The following is a 13,266-nucleotide window of genomic DNA, read 5'->3' as shown; positions in this document are numbered from 1 at the left end:
ATAAGTTTGATGTTTTGTCTGAGTCTGATGGGGACTTGGAGGAAGAGATAAAAAGAATAGAGACTGAGTATGACAGGGACGTAGCGGACCATCCCCCTACAAATCGGAAGCCCGTACCTGCTGACAATGAGATACAGTCTGACATGGAGACCGGTGGTAGTCAGAACATCTGTGACCCAGACTTATGATGGCGGCTTTTACATCTCTGCTCCTCTGTTGTGGTATTGTGATGGCAGATTTCTCATTAAAAGTAACATCCAGTAATGTGAACAGCATTAAGGTGAGGAGGACGAGGCACGCTGTCTATGACCATCTCCGATACCTGGGCGCAGATGTCCTCTTTCTGCAGGAGACGCGGCTGACGACTCAGGGGCTCATGAGGGAGGCTGAGAGGGAATGGCGGTCTGGTCCCTCTTTTTGGTCACTGGCTATGGAGCCGTACGCCGGGGTCGCCATTCTGTTTAACACCAGGGATGTGACAGTACACAGGATGACGGAGGTGGTTATGGGAAGGTGTCTGGTCCTGGAAGTCACTGTCCATGGGAGGCGACTCCGGCTTATTAACATCTATGGGCCACAGACAGTGACTGACAGGATACAGTTATTTAATGATGTCAAGCCTTATCTGTTCACCTCTCTTCCAGTGATAATGGTGGGGGACTTTAATGCCATACTGACATCTGGTGACAGCTCCTCAGGTAGAACCGTGACGAGGGATGGTAGGATCTTGAATAACATAGTCCTGCAGGCTGGATTAGGTGACGTCTTTAAACGGGGAGGACGAAAGCCAAAATTAACCTATTCCTGCTCCAATAGAAGCAGTAGAATAGATCTGGCTTTTGTAAGTCCCATGGAAGTGATTGGTGCCATGAGTGAGAGAGTCGTCCCATACTCAGACCATCTTGCCCTATATTTCTGCCTAGGGGCCACTAAGCGAGCTGATGTTGGTAGGGGGTTATGGAGACTCAATTCTAGCCTCCTCCATGATGTCTCTGTCCAGAGTTGTGTCCACTCCCTTTTGCAGGGTCATCTACAGAGAGTGGACTTCTATGACAACATGGCCGACTGGTGGGAGGACGTCAAGGATGATATCAGATACCTCTTGAAGAGACTGTCAGTTAAGAAAGGCCGGAGTAAGTATAGCCAGTACCTAAGGCTGCGCAAAGAATTGGAGTCACTGTATTCGGAGGGCGGGGGTAACAAAGAGAAGATCGACCGGTTGAAATCTGAGATAAGGCAGTATCAGTACAGCAGGTATACCTCCCTGGTTCTCGAACGGGATTATGGGGTCTTAGGGGCACCTGATCCCTTTGAGAATTGCCGGGAGCGGGTGGCCAATAAATTGGTCACAGGTCTCATTGACTCCCAGGGTGTATTGCAGGAATCTCGGGAGGGTATCCTGGGGGTTGTGAAATCTTATTATACTGACTTGTTTCAGAGGAAGACTTTGGATAAACATAAAATGACTCAGTTCTTGGAGGCAACTCCAGCGCCTGATACTAATGATCTGGACTTTTCTCCTTTGACAGCAGAATTAATGGTGGAGGAAGTTAAGGAGGCCATTGATAAGTTACATCTGAAGAAGGCACCAGGTCCGGATGGTATAACAGCAGAATTTTATAAGAAATTCAGAGACCTCCTGGCTCCAATTCTTGTGGATGTTTACAAAAATTGTCTAGAAAATCACCTGATGCCCCCATCCATGAGAGTGTCCTCATTAATTCTGCTGTCTAAAGGTAAGGAGCCGAGCGACATCAAGAACTGGAGGCCAATTGCCCTCTTGAATGTTGACAGGAAGATTCTGGCAAAGATCCTGTTTTCTAGGTTAGTCTGTTTGTCCTCGGCACTGTTGGTAGGCTCTCAGTTTGGCACGGTAAAAGGGCGGAACATCTCTGGAGCAGTCATCTCGATACGGGAGATGTTTGAGAGATGTAAAGCTCTGCGGTGTGGGAGATATGTTGTCAGTCTGGACCAGGCTAAAGCCTTTGACAGAGTTGATCATGATTATCTGTGGGCCACTTTGTCAAAGTACGGTATTCCAGGACAATTTGTGGATTGGCTGAAGATTTTGTACAGAGAGGCGGTGAGCTTTCCTCTGATTAATGGTTGGCAGGGTGGCACTTTTGGAGTTGAGGCGGGGGTGAGACAGGGCTGCCCGCTGACTCCACTCCTGTATGTTTTTGCCATAGACCCGTTTTTGAGGTCACTGCAGGAGTGTAACTTTTGGGGGGTGCCGGTCCCCCACTGCTTGCCTCTGAAGGTGGTTGCCTACGCGGATGATGTGACGCTGGTGATATCTAATCCTCATGAGGTGCAGATGTTGTCTGCGGCCATCAGAAGTTACTCAGGGGCCTCCGGGTCTCTGGTCAACCTTGAGAAGAGTCAAGCTCTGTGGACATTGCAATCTGACCCAGACTTTGATCTGCCGCAGTTTGTTAAGGCCTCCACCCATATTAAGATCTTAGGGGTTAAATTTGGGAGGGAAGATAATGCCAGCCTAAATTGGGAGGAAAAATTGGAGACCGGAAATGCAAAGGTTCAGCGATGGAAGAACTGGAGGCTGACTTACAGAGAAAGGGTTGCTATGTTGAAGACTTACCTGGTCCCCGTCTTCTTGTATGTCTCTGTCGTTTTTCCTTTGCCAGAATCCTTCTCGGCGAGGCTCCTCAGCCTGTTCTTCCAGCTCTTGTGGGGAAACAGGATGAACCTGATAAAGAGGGGAATAACGTACCTACGGCGGAGTGAGGGCGGGCTGGATATGTTGAATCCAAGGATTTTCTTTGACTCCTTGTTTCTGAAAGTAAATTTTGGGAGCATGGATTCAAACAGTAGCTCCCTGTGGGCGAATATTATCAGGTATTGGATATTGCCTTTTGCGGAATCTTGGGTGCGAGGCGGCAGTCTCAAGAGGAGGAGATGGACAGGTGACCACCTCCCCCAGTATCTGGAATATGGTCTGAAGTGTGTCAGGAAGTGGGGACTGGAGAAATCTTACATTGAGAGTAATACGAGAAGAGATCTGTGTGCTCATATATGTAGGACTTTCTTCCACTCTCCACTGGCCCTAAGGGATTGTGCCACCAAGACTCTTCAGGACAGTCTCCGATTCCTCAATGGGAGGCGACTTCCGGCAAAGTTTTTTGACATTGCTTGGCTGTCGCTACATGGGAAGCTCTTTGTGAGGGGGAACTTAAAATATTTAAGTGTTTTGGATCGGAACTGTCCCCTTGGTTGTCAGCAAGAGGAAACCATGGAGCATTTTATTTGTGATTGCTGGGGAGGTAGGGAAATATGGACGGAAGTATCGACCAAGCTGAAAATCCCCAGACTGCTGTCCCTGAAATACCCTGACATTATCTATGGAGTCCCATCCACTGACGGTAACATCGACAGGGGGACAATGTACCTGATCATTACCACCATTAAGTATTACCACTGGCACATGAGAACCCGAGTGTCCCTCCACAGCGAGCCCTTCCATCCCGTCACCGCAGCCACAAAGATACTGTCCGAGCTCAGATGGATAAGAGCGATAGAGATAAAGAAAAGTCAGAGTAATGAGAAACTATGGAGGAATGTGTCTGTGGGATAATAACATGACCGTGTTACTAAAAGTGTTCATTTCATATTCTTCCTTCCACAGGAGTGAAGTCTAAGTTACCTTTATTCCTAATGTATTAATTTAGTTCTGTAATTATTGTCTGATGCATTCATGAGAATTTGTGTTTTGTATTAAGAAAGAATTCTGTTTATTTTAATTGTATTTGTGGGTTTTATACAATAAAAATTGACCCTATGTACAAGAATATAACTACTATAATACAGCCCCTATGGACAAGAATATAACTACTATAATACTGCCCCCTATATACAAGAATATAACTACTATAATACTGTCACTATGGACAAGAATATAACTACTATAATACTGCTCCTATGTACAAGAATATAACTACTGTAATACTGCCCCTATGTACAAGAATATAACTACTATAATACAGCCCCCTATGGACAAGAATATAACTACTATAATATTGCCCCTATGTACAAGAATATAACTACTATAATATTGCCCCTATGTACAAGAATATAGCTACTATAATACTGCCCCCTATGGACAAGAATATAACTACTATAATATTTCCCCTATGTACAAGAATATATCTACTATAATACTGCCCATAAGTACAAGAATATAACTACTATAATACTGCCCCTATGTACAAGAATATAACTACTATAATACAGCCCCTATGGACAAGAATATAACTACTATAATATTGCCCCTATGTACAAGAATATAACTACTATAATATTGCCCCTATGTACAAGAATATAACTACTATAATACTGTCCCTATGTACAAGAATATAACTACTATAATACTGCTCATATGTACAAGAATATAACTACTATAATACTGTCCCTATGTACAAGAATATAACTAATATAATATTGCTCCTATCTACTATAATACTGCCCCTATGTACAAGAATATAACTACTATAATACTGCCCCTATGTACAAGAATATATCTACTATAATACTGCCCATAAGTACAAGAATATAACTACTATAATATTGCCCCTATGTACAAGAATATAACTACTATAATACTGTCCCTATGTACAAGAATATAACTAATATAATATTGCTCCTATCTACTATAATACTGCCCCTATGTACAAGAATATAACTACTATAATATTTCCCCTATGTACAAGAATATATCTACTATAATACTGCCCATAAGTACAAGAATATAACTACTATAATATTGCCCCTATGTACAAGAATATAACTACTATAATACTGTCCCTATGCACAAGAATATAACTACTATAATACAGCCCCCTATGGACAAGAATATACAGTAACTACTATAATATTTCCCCTATGTACAAGAATATATCTACTATAATACTGCCCATAAGTACAAGAATATAACTACTATAATACTGCCCCTATGTACAAGAATATAACTACTATAATACAGCCCCTATGGACAAGAATATAACTACTATAATATTGCCCCTATGTACAAGAATATAACTACTATAATATTGCCCCTATGTACAAGAATATAACTACTATAATACTGTCCCTATGTACAAGAATATAACTACTATAATACTGCTCATATGTACAAGAATATAACTACTATAATACTGTCCCTATGTACAAGAATATAACTAATATAATATTGCTCCTATCTACTATAATACTGCCCCTATGTACAAGAATATAACTACTATAATACTGCCCCTATGTACAAGAATATAACTACTATAATACAGCCCCCTATGTACAAGAATATAACTACTATAATATTGCCCCTATGTACAAGAATATAACTACTATAATACTGTCCCTATGTACAAGAATATAACTACTATAATACTGCCCCTATGTACAAGAATATAACTACTATAATATTGCTCCTATGTACAAGAATATATCTACTATAATACTGCCCCTATGTACAAGAATATAACTACTATAATACTGCCCCCTATGGACAAGAATATAACTACTATAATACTGCCCCTATGTACAAGAATATAACTACTATAATACTGCCCCTATGTACAAGAATATAACTACTATAATACTGCCCCTATGTACAAGAATATAACTACTATAATACTGCCCCCTATGGACAAGAATATAACTACTATAATACTGCCCCTATGTACAAGAATATAACTACTATAATACTGTCCCTATGTACAAGAATATAACTACTATAATACTGCCCCTATGTACAAGAATATAACTACTATAATACTGCCCCTATGTACAAGAATATAACTACTATAATACTGCTCCTATGTACAAGAATATAACAACTATAATACTGCCCCTATGTACAAGAATATAACTACTGTAATACTGCCCCCTTTGGACAAGAATATAACTACTATAATACTGCCCCTATGTACAAGAATATAACTACTATAATACTGCCCCTATGTACAAGACTATAACTACTATAATACTGCCCCTATGTACAAGAATATAACTACTGTAATACTGCCCCCTTTGGACAAGAATATAACTACTATAATACTGCCCCTATGTACAAGAATATAACTACTATAATACTGCCCCTATGTACAAGAATATAACTACTATAATACCGCCCCTATGTACAAGAATATAACTACTGTAATACTGCCCCCTTTGGACAAGAATATAACTACTATAATACTGCCCCTATGTACAAGACTATAACTACTATAATACTGCCCCTATGTACAAGAATATAACTACTATAATACTGCCCCTATGTACAAGAATATAACTACTGTAATACTGCCCCCTTTGGACAAGAATATAACTACTATAATACTGCCCCTATGTACAAGACTATAACTACTATAATACTGCCCCTATGTACAAGAATATAACTACTATAATACTGTTCCTATATACAAGAATATATCTACTATAATACTGCCCCTATGTACATGAATATATCTACTATAATACTTCCCCCTATGTACGATAATATACAGTTGCTTCTCACAAAATTAGAATATCATCAAAAAGTGAATCTCCTCTATTCTATAGAGTCATAACACACAGAGTGATCTATTTCACTGGTTTATTTCTGGTAATGTTGATGATTATGGCTTACAGCCAATGAAAACCCAAAAGCTATTATCTCAGTAAATTAGAATAATTAACAAAAAATACCTGCAGATGCTTCCTAAGCGCTTATATCATGGGGAAGACTGCTGACCTGACAGATGTGGACTGTGTCAGTTACTGCCTTCTGGACAAGGAGTGTAAACCACAAAAGGTCATCGCTATGTAAGGGAGTGAAGCACTGAAGGAGCCGAGGGAGAGTTGCCTTCCCAGCTCCGTGCCCGGAACCACTAAGCAGGGCATTAGGTTCCCCAGGAAACGCTTTAGGGGACTGAACTGTAACCAGGAACAGGAAGGGGACAGGACTGGGAGCGGGAAAACTGCGCGCGCTTTCTGAGAGCAGCACAGAGACCAGAGGAGAGAGGACGCTGACGCAGGAGGGGAGAGGAGACAGGTGCCGCCTCTGGAGTCAGAGGGACCGCGTACACAGGCGGTGGGCAGTGAGTACGAGAAGGCTGTTTCTGCACTGCCAGCAAGGCTGCTGACTCCCCTCCTTGATGAGACTTTGCCCCACAGAGAGACTGCGTACCTCTGTAGGAGGGGCCGTCCCCGCTGTGTGGCCGGGCCGGAACCAAAGGGGCTGTCACCATGGTTCCTAGGGAAACCGTTTCCGGTGGACAGAGTTCAGGGATGGACCGTTGAGACTGACAGGTGGGCTGGGGGAGGAGCCGATATAAAAGGGGTGGAGGACGCTAGTCACAATGAGTCAGCAGAACGGGAGAGGAGCAGGAGACCGTGGGAGCGCCTGAAAGCCAGAGCGACGAGCAGGAGCCAGAGAGGAGGACAGAGGCAGGAGGGGCACTCACACTGGACAGCAGCGGGACGGCGCCGAGTCGACCATCAGAGAACCGCTGCTCCGTTCCTCACTCCAGCCCACGGCTGCGGCCTGTCTGCGGTCGCCCACGGCCGTTGCCGCCTCAATCCAGCCCACGGTTGCGGCCTGTCCGCGGTCATCTGCGGCCGTCGCCGCCTCACTCCAGCCTGCGGATGCGGCCTGTCTGCTGCTACCTGCGGACGCCGCCGCACCACTTCAGTCCGGGGTTGCGGCCTGTGGCTGGGGTCTACACCTCCCAGTCCCCGGGCCACACCATATCGCCTCCGACGGGAGGTGCTACGCAGGGGCCTGTTGTGCCCCCACCTCGCCTGGGTGTAGGAACGCCCGAAGACTTCATCAGATCCTCGCCGGTTGGGCGATTCTCGCCGGCTGGGCCCAGCGGTTGCAACACCGGAGCATTGCCGAACAGCACTCCGCCGGACGTCAGAAAGATAAGTGGCACAGTGGAACTAAGGACCCGTAGTCGGCCATACCGCGGCCCTATAGTGACCGGCCTTTGCCGGGTTAGTCGTGTTCGCATTATTAGTGTATTCTTGTGATTGGTCCCTGCTAGGGCAATTATTGTTAGCTTGTTTTTTGATTGCTCAAGATAGCCCCAAAGGCATCTATAGATATAAAAGTTACGCCTTAAAGCTCAAACCGTCTCACGCCTCGTCACTGCATCCACCGTACCTGCGAGTACTACACCTCGACCCGACGCTACTCCGCAGAGAGACTGGGTTATGTGCTGAGACGCTCCCCTGTGACCAAGGGGGGCATTCAGTGACGGGACAGTGACCCTTATAGAGAGGCTGTGTAAGGCAGAGCCCCTGACCTCGGTGGGAGAACACCGCTGTCGTATCAGAGAGAAGGACTTGGAGCACAGGGGGATTTCGTCAGCCTCATACCCCTTTGGCTCCCGTATTAACCCCTCATACTCCAGCTGGACTATATTAAGGATCCCAGAGACAGAGGACAGCAAGCACCGCTGGTGCCTCGGTGCCAATGCTGGACAAGAGTGATCCCTCCAATCAAGACCCCTGAGGACTCATAAGTTTGGAGAATAACTCTTCTACTGTTTGAATCCTGTTTATGTCTCTCTGCTGGTGATATAATTTTATCACATCATATTCTCTGTTATACTGTATGTTTTACCAGTATTATCCCCTGTAAATAAACCTCTCCATTTACTGTTGGTCTGCCTACTCCGTGGTGACATATACTTCTCCTGCACATTATTACAGCTAAAGAAGCCGGCTGCTCACAGAGTGCTGTATCCAAGAATATTAATGGAAAGTGGAGTGGAAAATAAAAGTGTGGTAGAAAAAGGCGCACAAGCAGCTGAGATAACCGCATCCTTGAAAGCATTAAAAAAAAGGCCATTCAAAAATTTTGGGGAGAGTCACAAGGAGTGGACTGCTGCTGGAGTCATCAGTGATGGTTTGGGGAGCCATGTCATCTGCTGGTGTAGGTCCACTGTGTTTTATCAAGACCAAAGTCAGCTCAGCCGTCTACCAGGACATTTTAGAGCACTTCATGCTTCCCTCTGCCGACAAGCTTTTTGGAGATGGAAATGTCATTCTCCAGCCGGACTTGGCCCCTGTCCACACTGCCAAAAGTACCAATACCTGGTGTACACACAACAGTATCACTGGGCTTGATTGGCAGCAAACTCTCCTGACCTTAACCCCATAGACAATCTATGGAGTATTGTCAAGAGGAAGATGAGAGACACCAGACCCAACAATGCAGACGAGCTAAAGGCTGCTATCAAAGCAACCTGGGCTTCCATAACCCCTCAGCACTGCCACAGGCTGATCGCCTCCATGCCACGCCGAAGTGATGCAGTAATTGATGCCAAAGGAGCCCCGACCAAGTATTGAGAGCATTTACTGATCATACATTTCAGGAGGACAACATTTCAGATTTTTACAATCATTTTTCAAGCTGGTGTTATAAAGTATTCTAATTTACTGAGATAATGACTTTTGGGTTTTCATTGGCTGTAAGCCATAATCATCAACATTACCAGAAATAAACACATGAAATAGATCACTCTGTGTGTAATGACTCTATAGAAGATAGGAGAGTCACTTTTTGATGATATTCTAATTTAGTGAGCAGCTCCTGTAACTAGTGCCGCACAATACTGCCCAGTATGCGAGTGTAACCATAGTATGACGGTCTCACGGCTTCCTGAGCCCTTGCAGTATACGGGACCTTGAAGTGGTGGAGAAGAAAAGAAAATTAAACTAAAATTGTAGCACTCAGTGTCTGGTGATCTCGGGGGTCACTGTATTTTGCAGTCTTACAATGGACGCCCCAGTCATTGTGTATTAATGAAGGTGAAGTTTTGGTAACAGCAGCTCGTTGGTTTGTGTAGAGTCCCGGGCCAGTGCTGTGACATCCATCATTGTGTCACTGCAGCCATTAGTCTCTCAGGGTCAGTTTTTGGACCATGCTCTTCATTCCGGTGCTATAAATAGTAGAAGGCGACGTTGTAGATGGCGGTCTTTTTTTGCTTTTAAAGATGCATTACCCTATTTATTTTGATTTGTAGTTGATTGTACCTGCATCTGATCCATGTTCTGACAGTAGTACTGAGGATTTATGGAGTACCGTCCATGGTGCACTTCATTCAACTGCTGTCAGAAGTTTCCTCTTAAATGTCAATCAGAATTTATCACGTGGACCTTCGCAAACACTGTAACTTGTTCGCTTTCTAATGACTAATGCTCCTTACATATATAAAAAGTCTGCGGAAAAGCAAACTTCTGAGGTTTGAAGGCCTTTTTCACCAATAGGCTGGGACGAAGAACATCCAAGATCTGTTGTATGATGGTAAAGGTCATAGTAGTAATACCCCGAGTGGATCAAGAGATCAGATGAAAAATGTGTATTATTTTTAACCCAAAGCTTTAATATTGGATCAGATTTGTGTTCAATATGGTCATCATTTTATAGCCACCACCTGCTTGAGGTCGACTACCCGTTCCATGAATGTCAAATGCAAGGGTGGTATGGATGTCTGTAGCCATCATGTAAGCAATGAATAGTGCATCCTGGAACGCCTGCAGTCTCAGATGGGTGAAGTTTGGGATGGCGCTCAATGGGATGAGCACTCAATGGGATGGCGCTCAATGGGATAGTGCTCAACGGAAAGACGCTCAATGGGATGGCACTCAATGGGACAGCGCTCAATGAGATTACGCTCAATGGAATGACGCTTAATGGGATGACGCTCAATGGGATGGCATTCGATGGGATGACATTCAATGGGATGTCGCTCATAGGATGATACGCTATGTGATGGCGCTCAATGTGATGGAGCTTAATGGAATATTGCTCAATGGGATATTGCTCAATGGGATGGCACTTAATGGAATATTGCTCAATGGGATATCGCTCAATGGGATGGCGCTCAATGGGATGGCGCTCAATGGGATGGCGCTCAATGGGATGGCGCTCAATGGTACAGTGCTTAATGGAAAGATGCTCAATGGGATGGCGCTCAATGGGATGGTGCTCAATGGGATGGTGCTCAATGGGATGGCGCTCAATGGGATGGCGCTCAATGGGATGGCGCTCAATGGGATGGCCCTCAATGGGATGGCCCTCAATGGGATGGCGCTCAATGGTACAGTGCTTAATGGAAATATGCTCAATGGGATGGCGCTCAATGGGATGGTGCTCAATGGGATGGCGCTCAATGGGTTGGCGCTCAATGGGATGGTGCTCAATGGGATGGTGCTCAATGGGATGGCGCTCAATGGTACAGTGCTTAATGGAAAGATGCTCAATGGGATGGTGCTCAATGGGATGGTGCTCAATGGGATGGTGCTCAATGGGATGGCGCTTAATGGGATGGCGCTCAATGGTACAGTGCTTAATGGAAAGATGCTCAATGGGATGGCGCTCAATGGGATGGCACTCAGTGGGACAGCGCTTAATGGAAAGATGCTCCATGGGAGGTCGCTCAATGGGAGGGTGCTCTATGGGAGGGCCCAATGGGATCAAGCTGCCTGGGATACAGTTGACAATTTACCCCTCCCTCCCCATGTAAAAATAACGCATCTTTTCTGATTTACACGGCTTGTGTCTCTGATATTAGGATACCGTGATGGAGCTTGGTGTCATTGAAGGTGACAACATGCTAACTTAAATTGGCCATAAGATTTATGTTTGGTCACCTTATAAGTGGTTCTAAACAAGCTCACAGATGTCACCTTCAAGTTCTCCAGTCATGGATCTGATTTTTTTGGTTCCTTCCAGTCTTCAGTTTATCAGTCTTTGGACAAAAATGAAGGTTTGAGTTCCTCTTTATATTCAGTTTTGTTTATTGGACTGCTGACATTGACAAGCACTTGAGGCAGAAACGTGCCCAGGGCAGTTGTCAGTTCCCTTCCCCCACTCCTCTTGGCCGCTCATACATAGTACAGAAGGAGTATAGTTTGTTTTTACCTTAAGCTACAGACCAGCTCCGTGAATTTGGGTCTTTCAGAAGGATCATAGGTCCAGCATCTCGTCATTAGTGTGTAAAGAGTAGGGGGACACATTTCCGGCTTTGGAAGTCGATCTCCTTTCTCGATGACGCTGATCACGTCTTTGTTTTCCAGCCAGAAGAATGGCTGCTTACCGTAGGACAAGATCTCCCACATACAAACCCCTGAAATGGAAAGATGGCAGATTATCGTCAATCTGTTCATCAAGACAAGAATATTTTACAAAAATGTCCCAGGAACTGGCTGTTGACCCTCTCCAATCCAGTGCCATAACCATGACCATATTTTAGGCCTCTTTCACACATCAGGTTTTCGCCATCAGGCGCGATCCGGCGCTTTTGACAGAAACCGGATCCGGCGAAATGCAATGCCGGATCCGGTTTCCCCCCCATTGACTTGCATTTGCGCCGGATCGCGCCGTATGGCCATGAGTTTCATCCGGTTTTCGCCGCATCCGGCAATGTGTTGCGATCCGGCGTCTGGAAAAAACGGCTACTGTAACGTTTTTTGTCTCCGGCGAAAAAGCCGGACACGCCGGATCCGGCGCGTCCGGCTTTTTCACACAATGAAAGCCTATGAGCGCCGCAATGCGCCTGATCCGGCGAAAGCCGGATCCGGTGGCCGGATCCGGTTTTTTTGGTCTGAGCATGCTCAGTAGCTCTGCCCACAAGACATATATAAAAACAAGACAGTGGGACCCACAGCCACACCCAACATGCCACCCAAGAAAGCAACCAAGCGAAGCAGGAGAAGGCAGGAGACCACTGCAGCACCATCAGCACCACCACCACCCCAAATGGAGCAGCAAATGGAACATGCTGAGGAGGGGAGGCCAGCAGCAGAGGAGAGACGGTAATTATCAAATCCCCCATTCCTCCAAACTAGGGCTATTGAATATCAAGATATTCATTGGCCCTTTGTTTCTCTTTATTCAACAGCCGCCAAAGAGATGCAGCAGCAGCAGCAATGGCAGCAGGTGGAACACCACCCACAGGCATGGAGTGTGGCCACCAGGAAGACAGCACATCATCTTCTGGGAGCCCTCCCTCGCATCGTCAGCGTTTGACGGTAAGTTTTTATTTCCAAAATCCATCATCTCTGTAATATATGTCTATTCATTGCCTTTTATTTCAAAACAGGATTCACAAGATGAAGAGGAGCTCCCAGAAGAAGAAGGAAGGGGTGGACAGACACCTGGAGTGGGCTCACAATTGGTAAGTTTTTTGCATCAAACGCAGAAACACAACATCACACTACACACAACACATAGAAAACAATGTTCTGCAGACCACACACAGC

The 13,266-nt window shown here is 45.0% G+C and overlaps 1 protein-coding gene across 3 annotated transcripts in view; it reads right to left on the bottom strand.

The window, feature by feature from the left end:
• The window catches only part of PTK2B (protein tyrosine kinase 2 beta), a 178,426-nt gene that overhangs the window by 40,857 nt on the left and 124,303 nt on the right, over positions 1–13,266 (bottom strand). For all 3 annotated transcript variants that reach the window (XM_073561927.1, XM_073561928.1, XM_073561926.1), the window contains one exon: positions 11,927–12,131. In XM_073561927.1, the coding sequence (XP_073418028.1) occupies positions 11,927–12,131 (205 nt within the window). The remainder of the gene's footprint in view (positions 1–11,926; positions 12,132–13,266) is intronic.

Source organism: Dendrobates tinctorius, unplaced genomic scaffold, assembly GCF_039654945.1.
Source record: "Dendrobates tinctorius isolate UK_male_01 unplaced genomic scaffold, ASM3965494v1 ptg000332l, whole genome shotgun sequence".
NCBI classification, from domain to species: Eukaryota; Metazoa; Chordata; class Amphibia; order Anura; family Dendrobatidae; genus Dendrobates; species Dendrobates tinctorius.
This window is presented reverse-complemented; position numbering and strand designations above follow the sequence as displayed.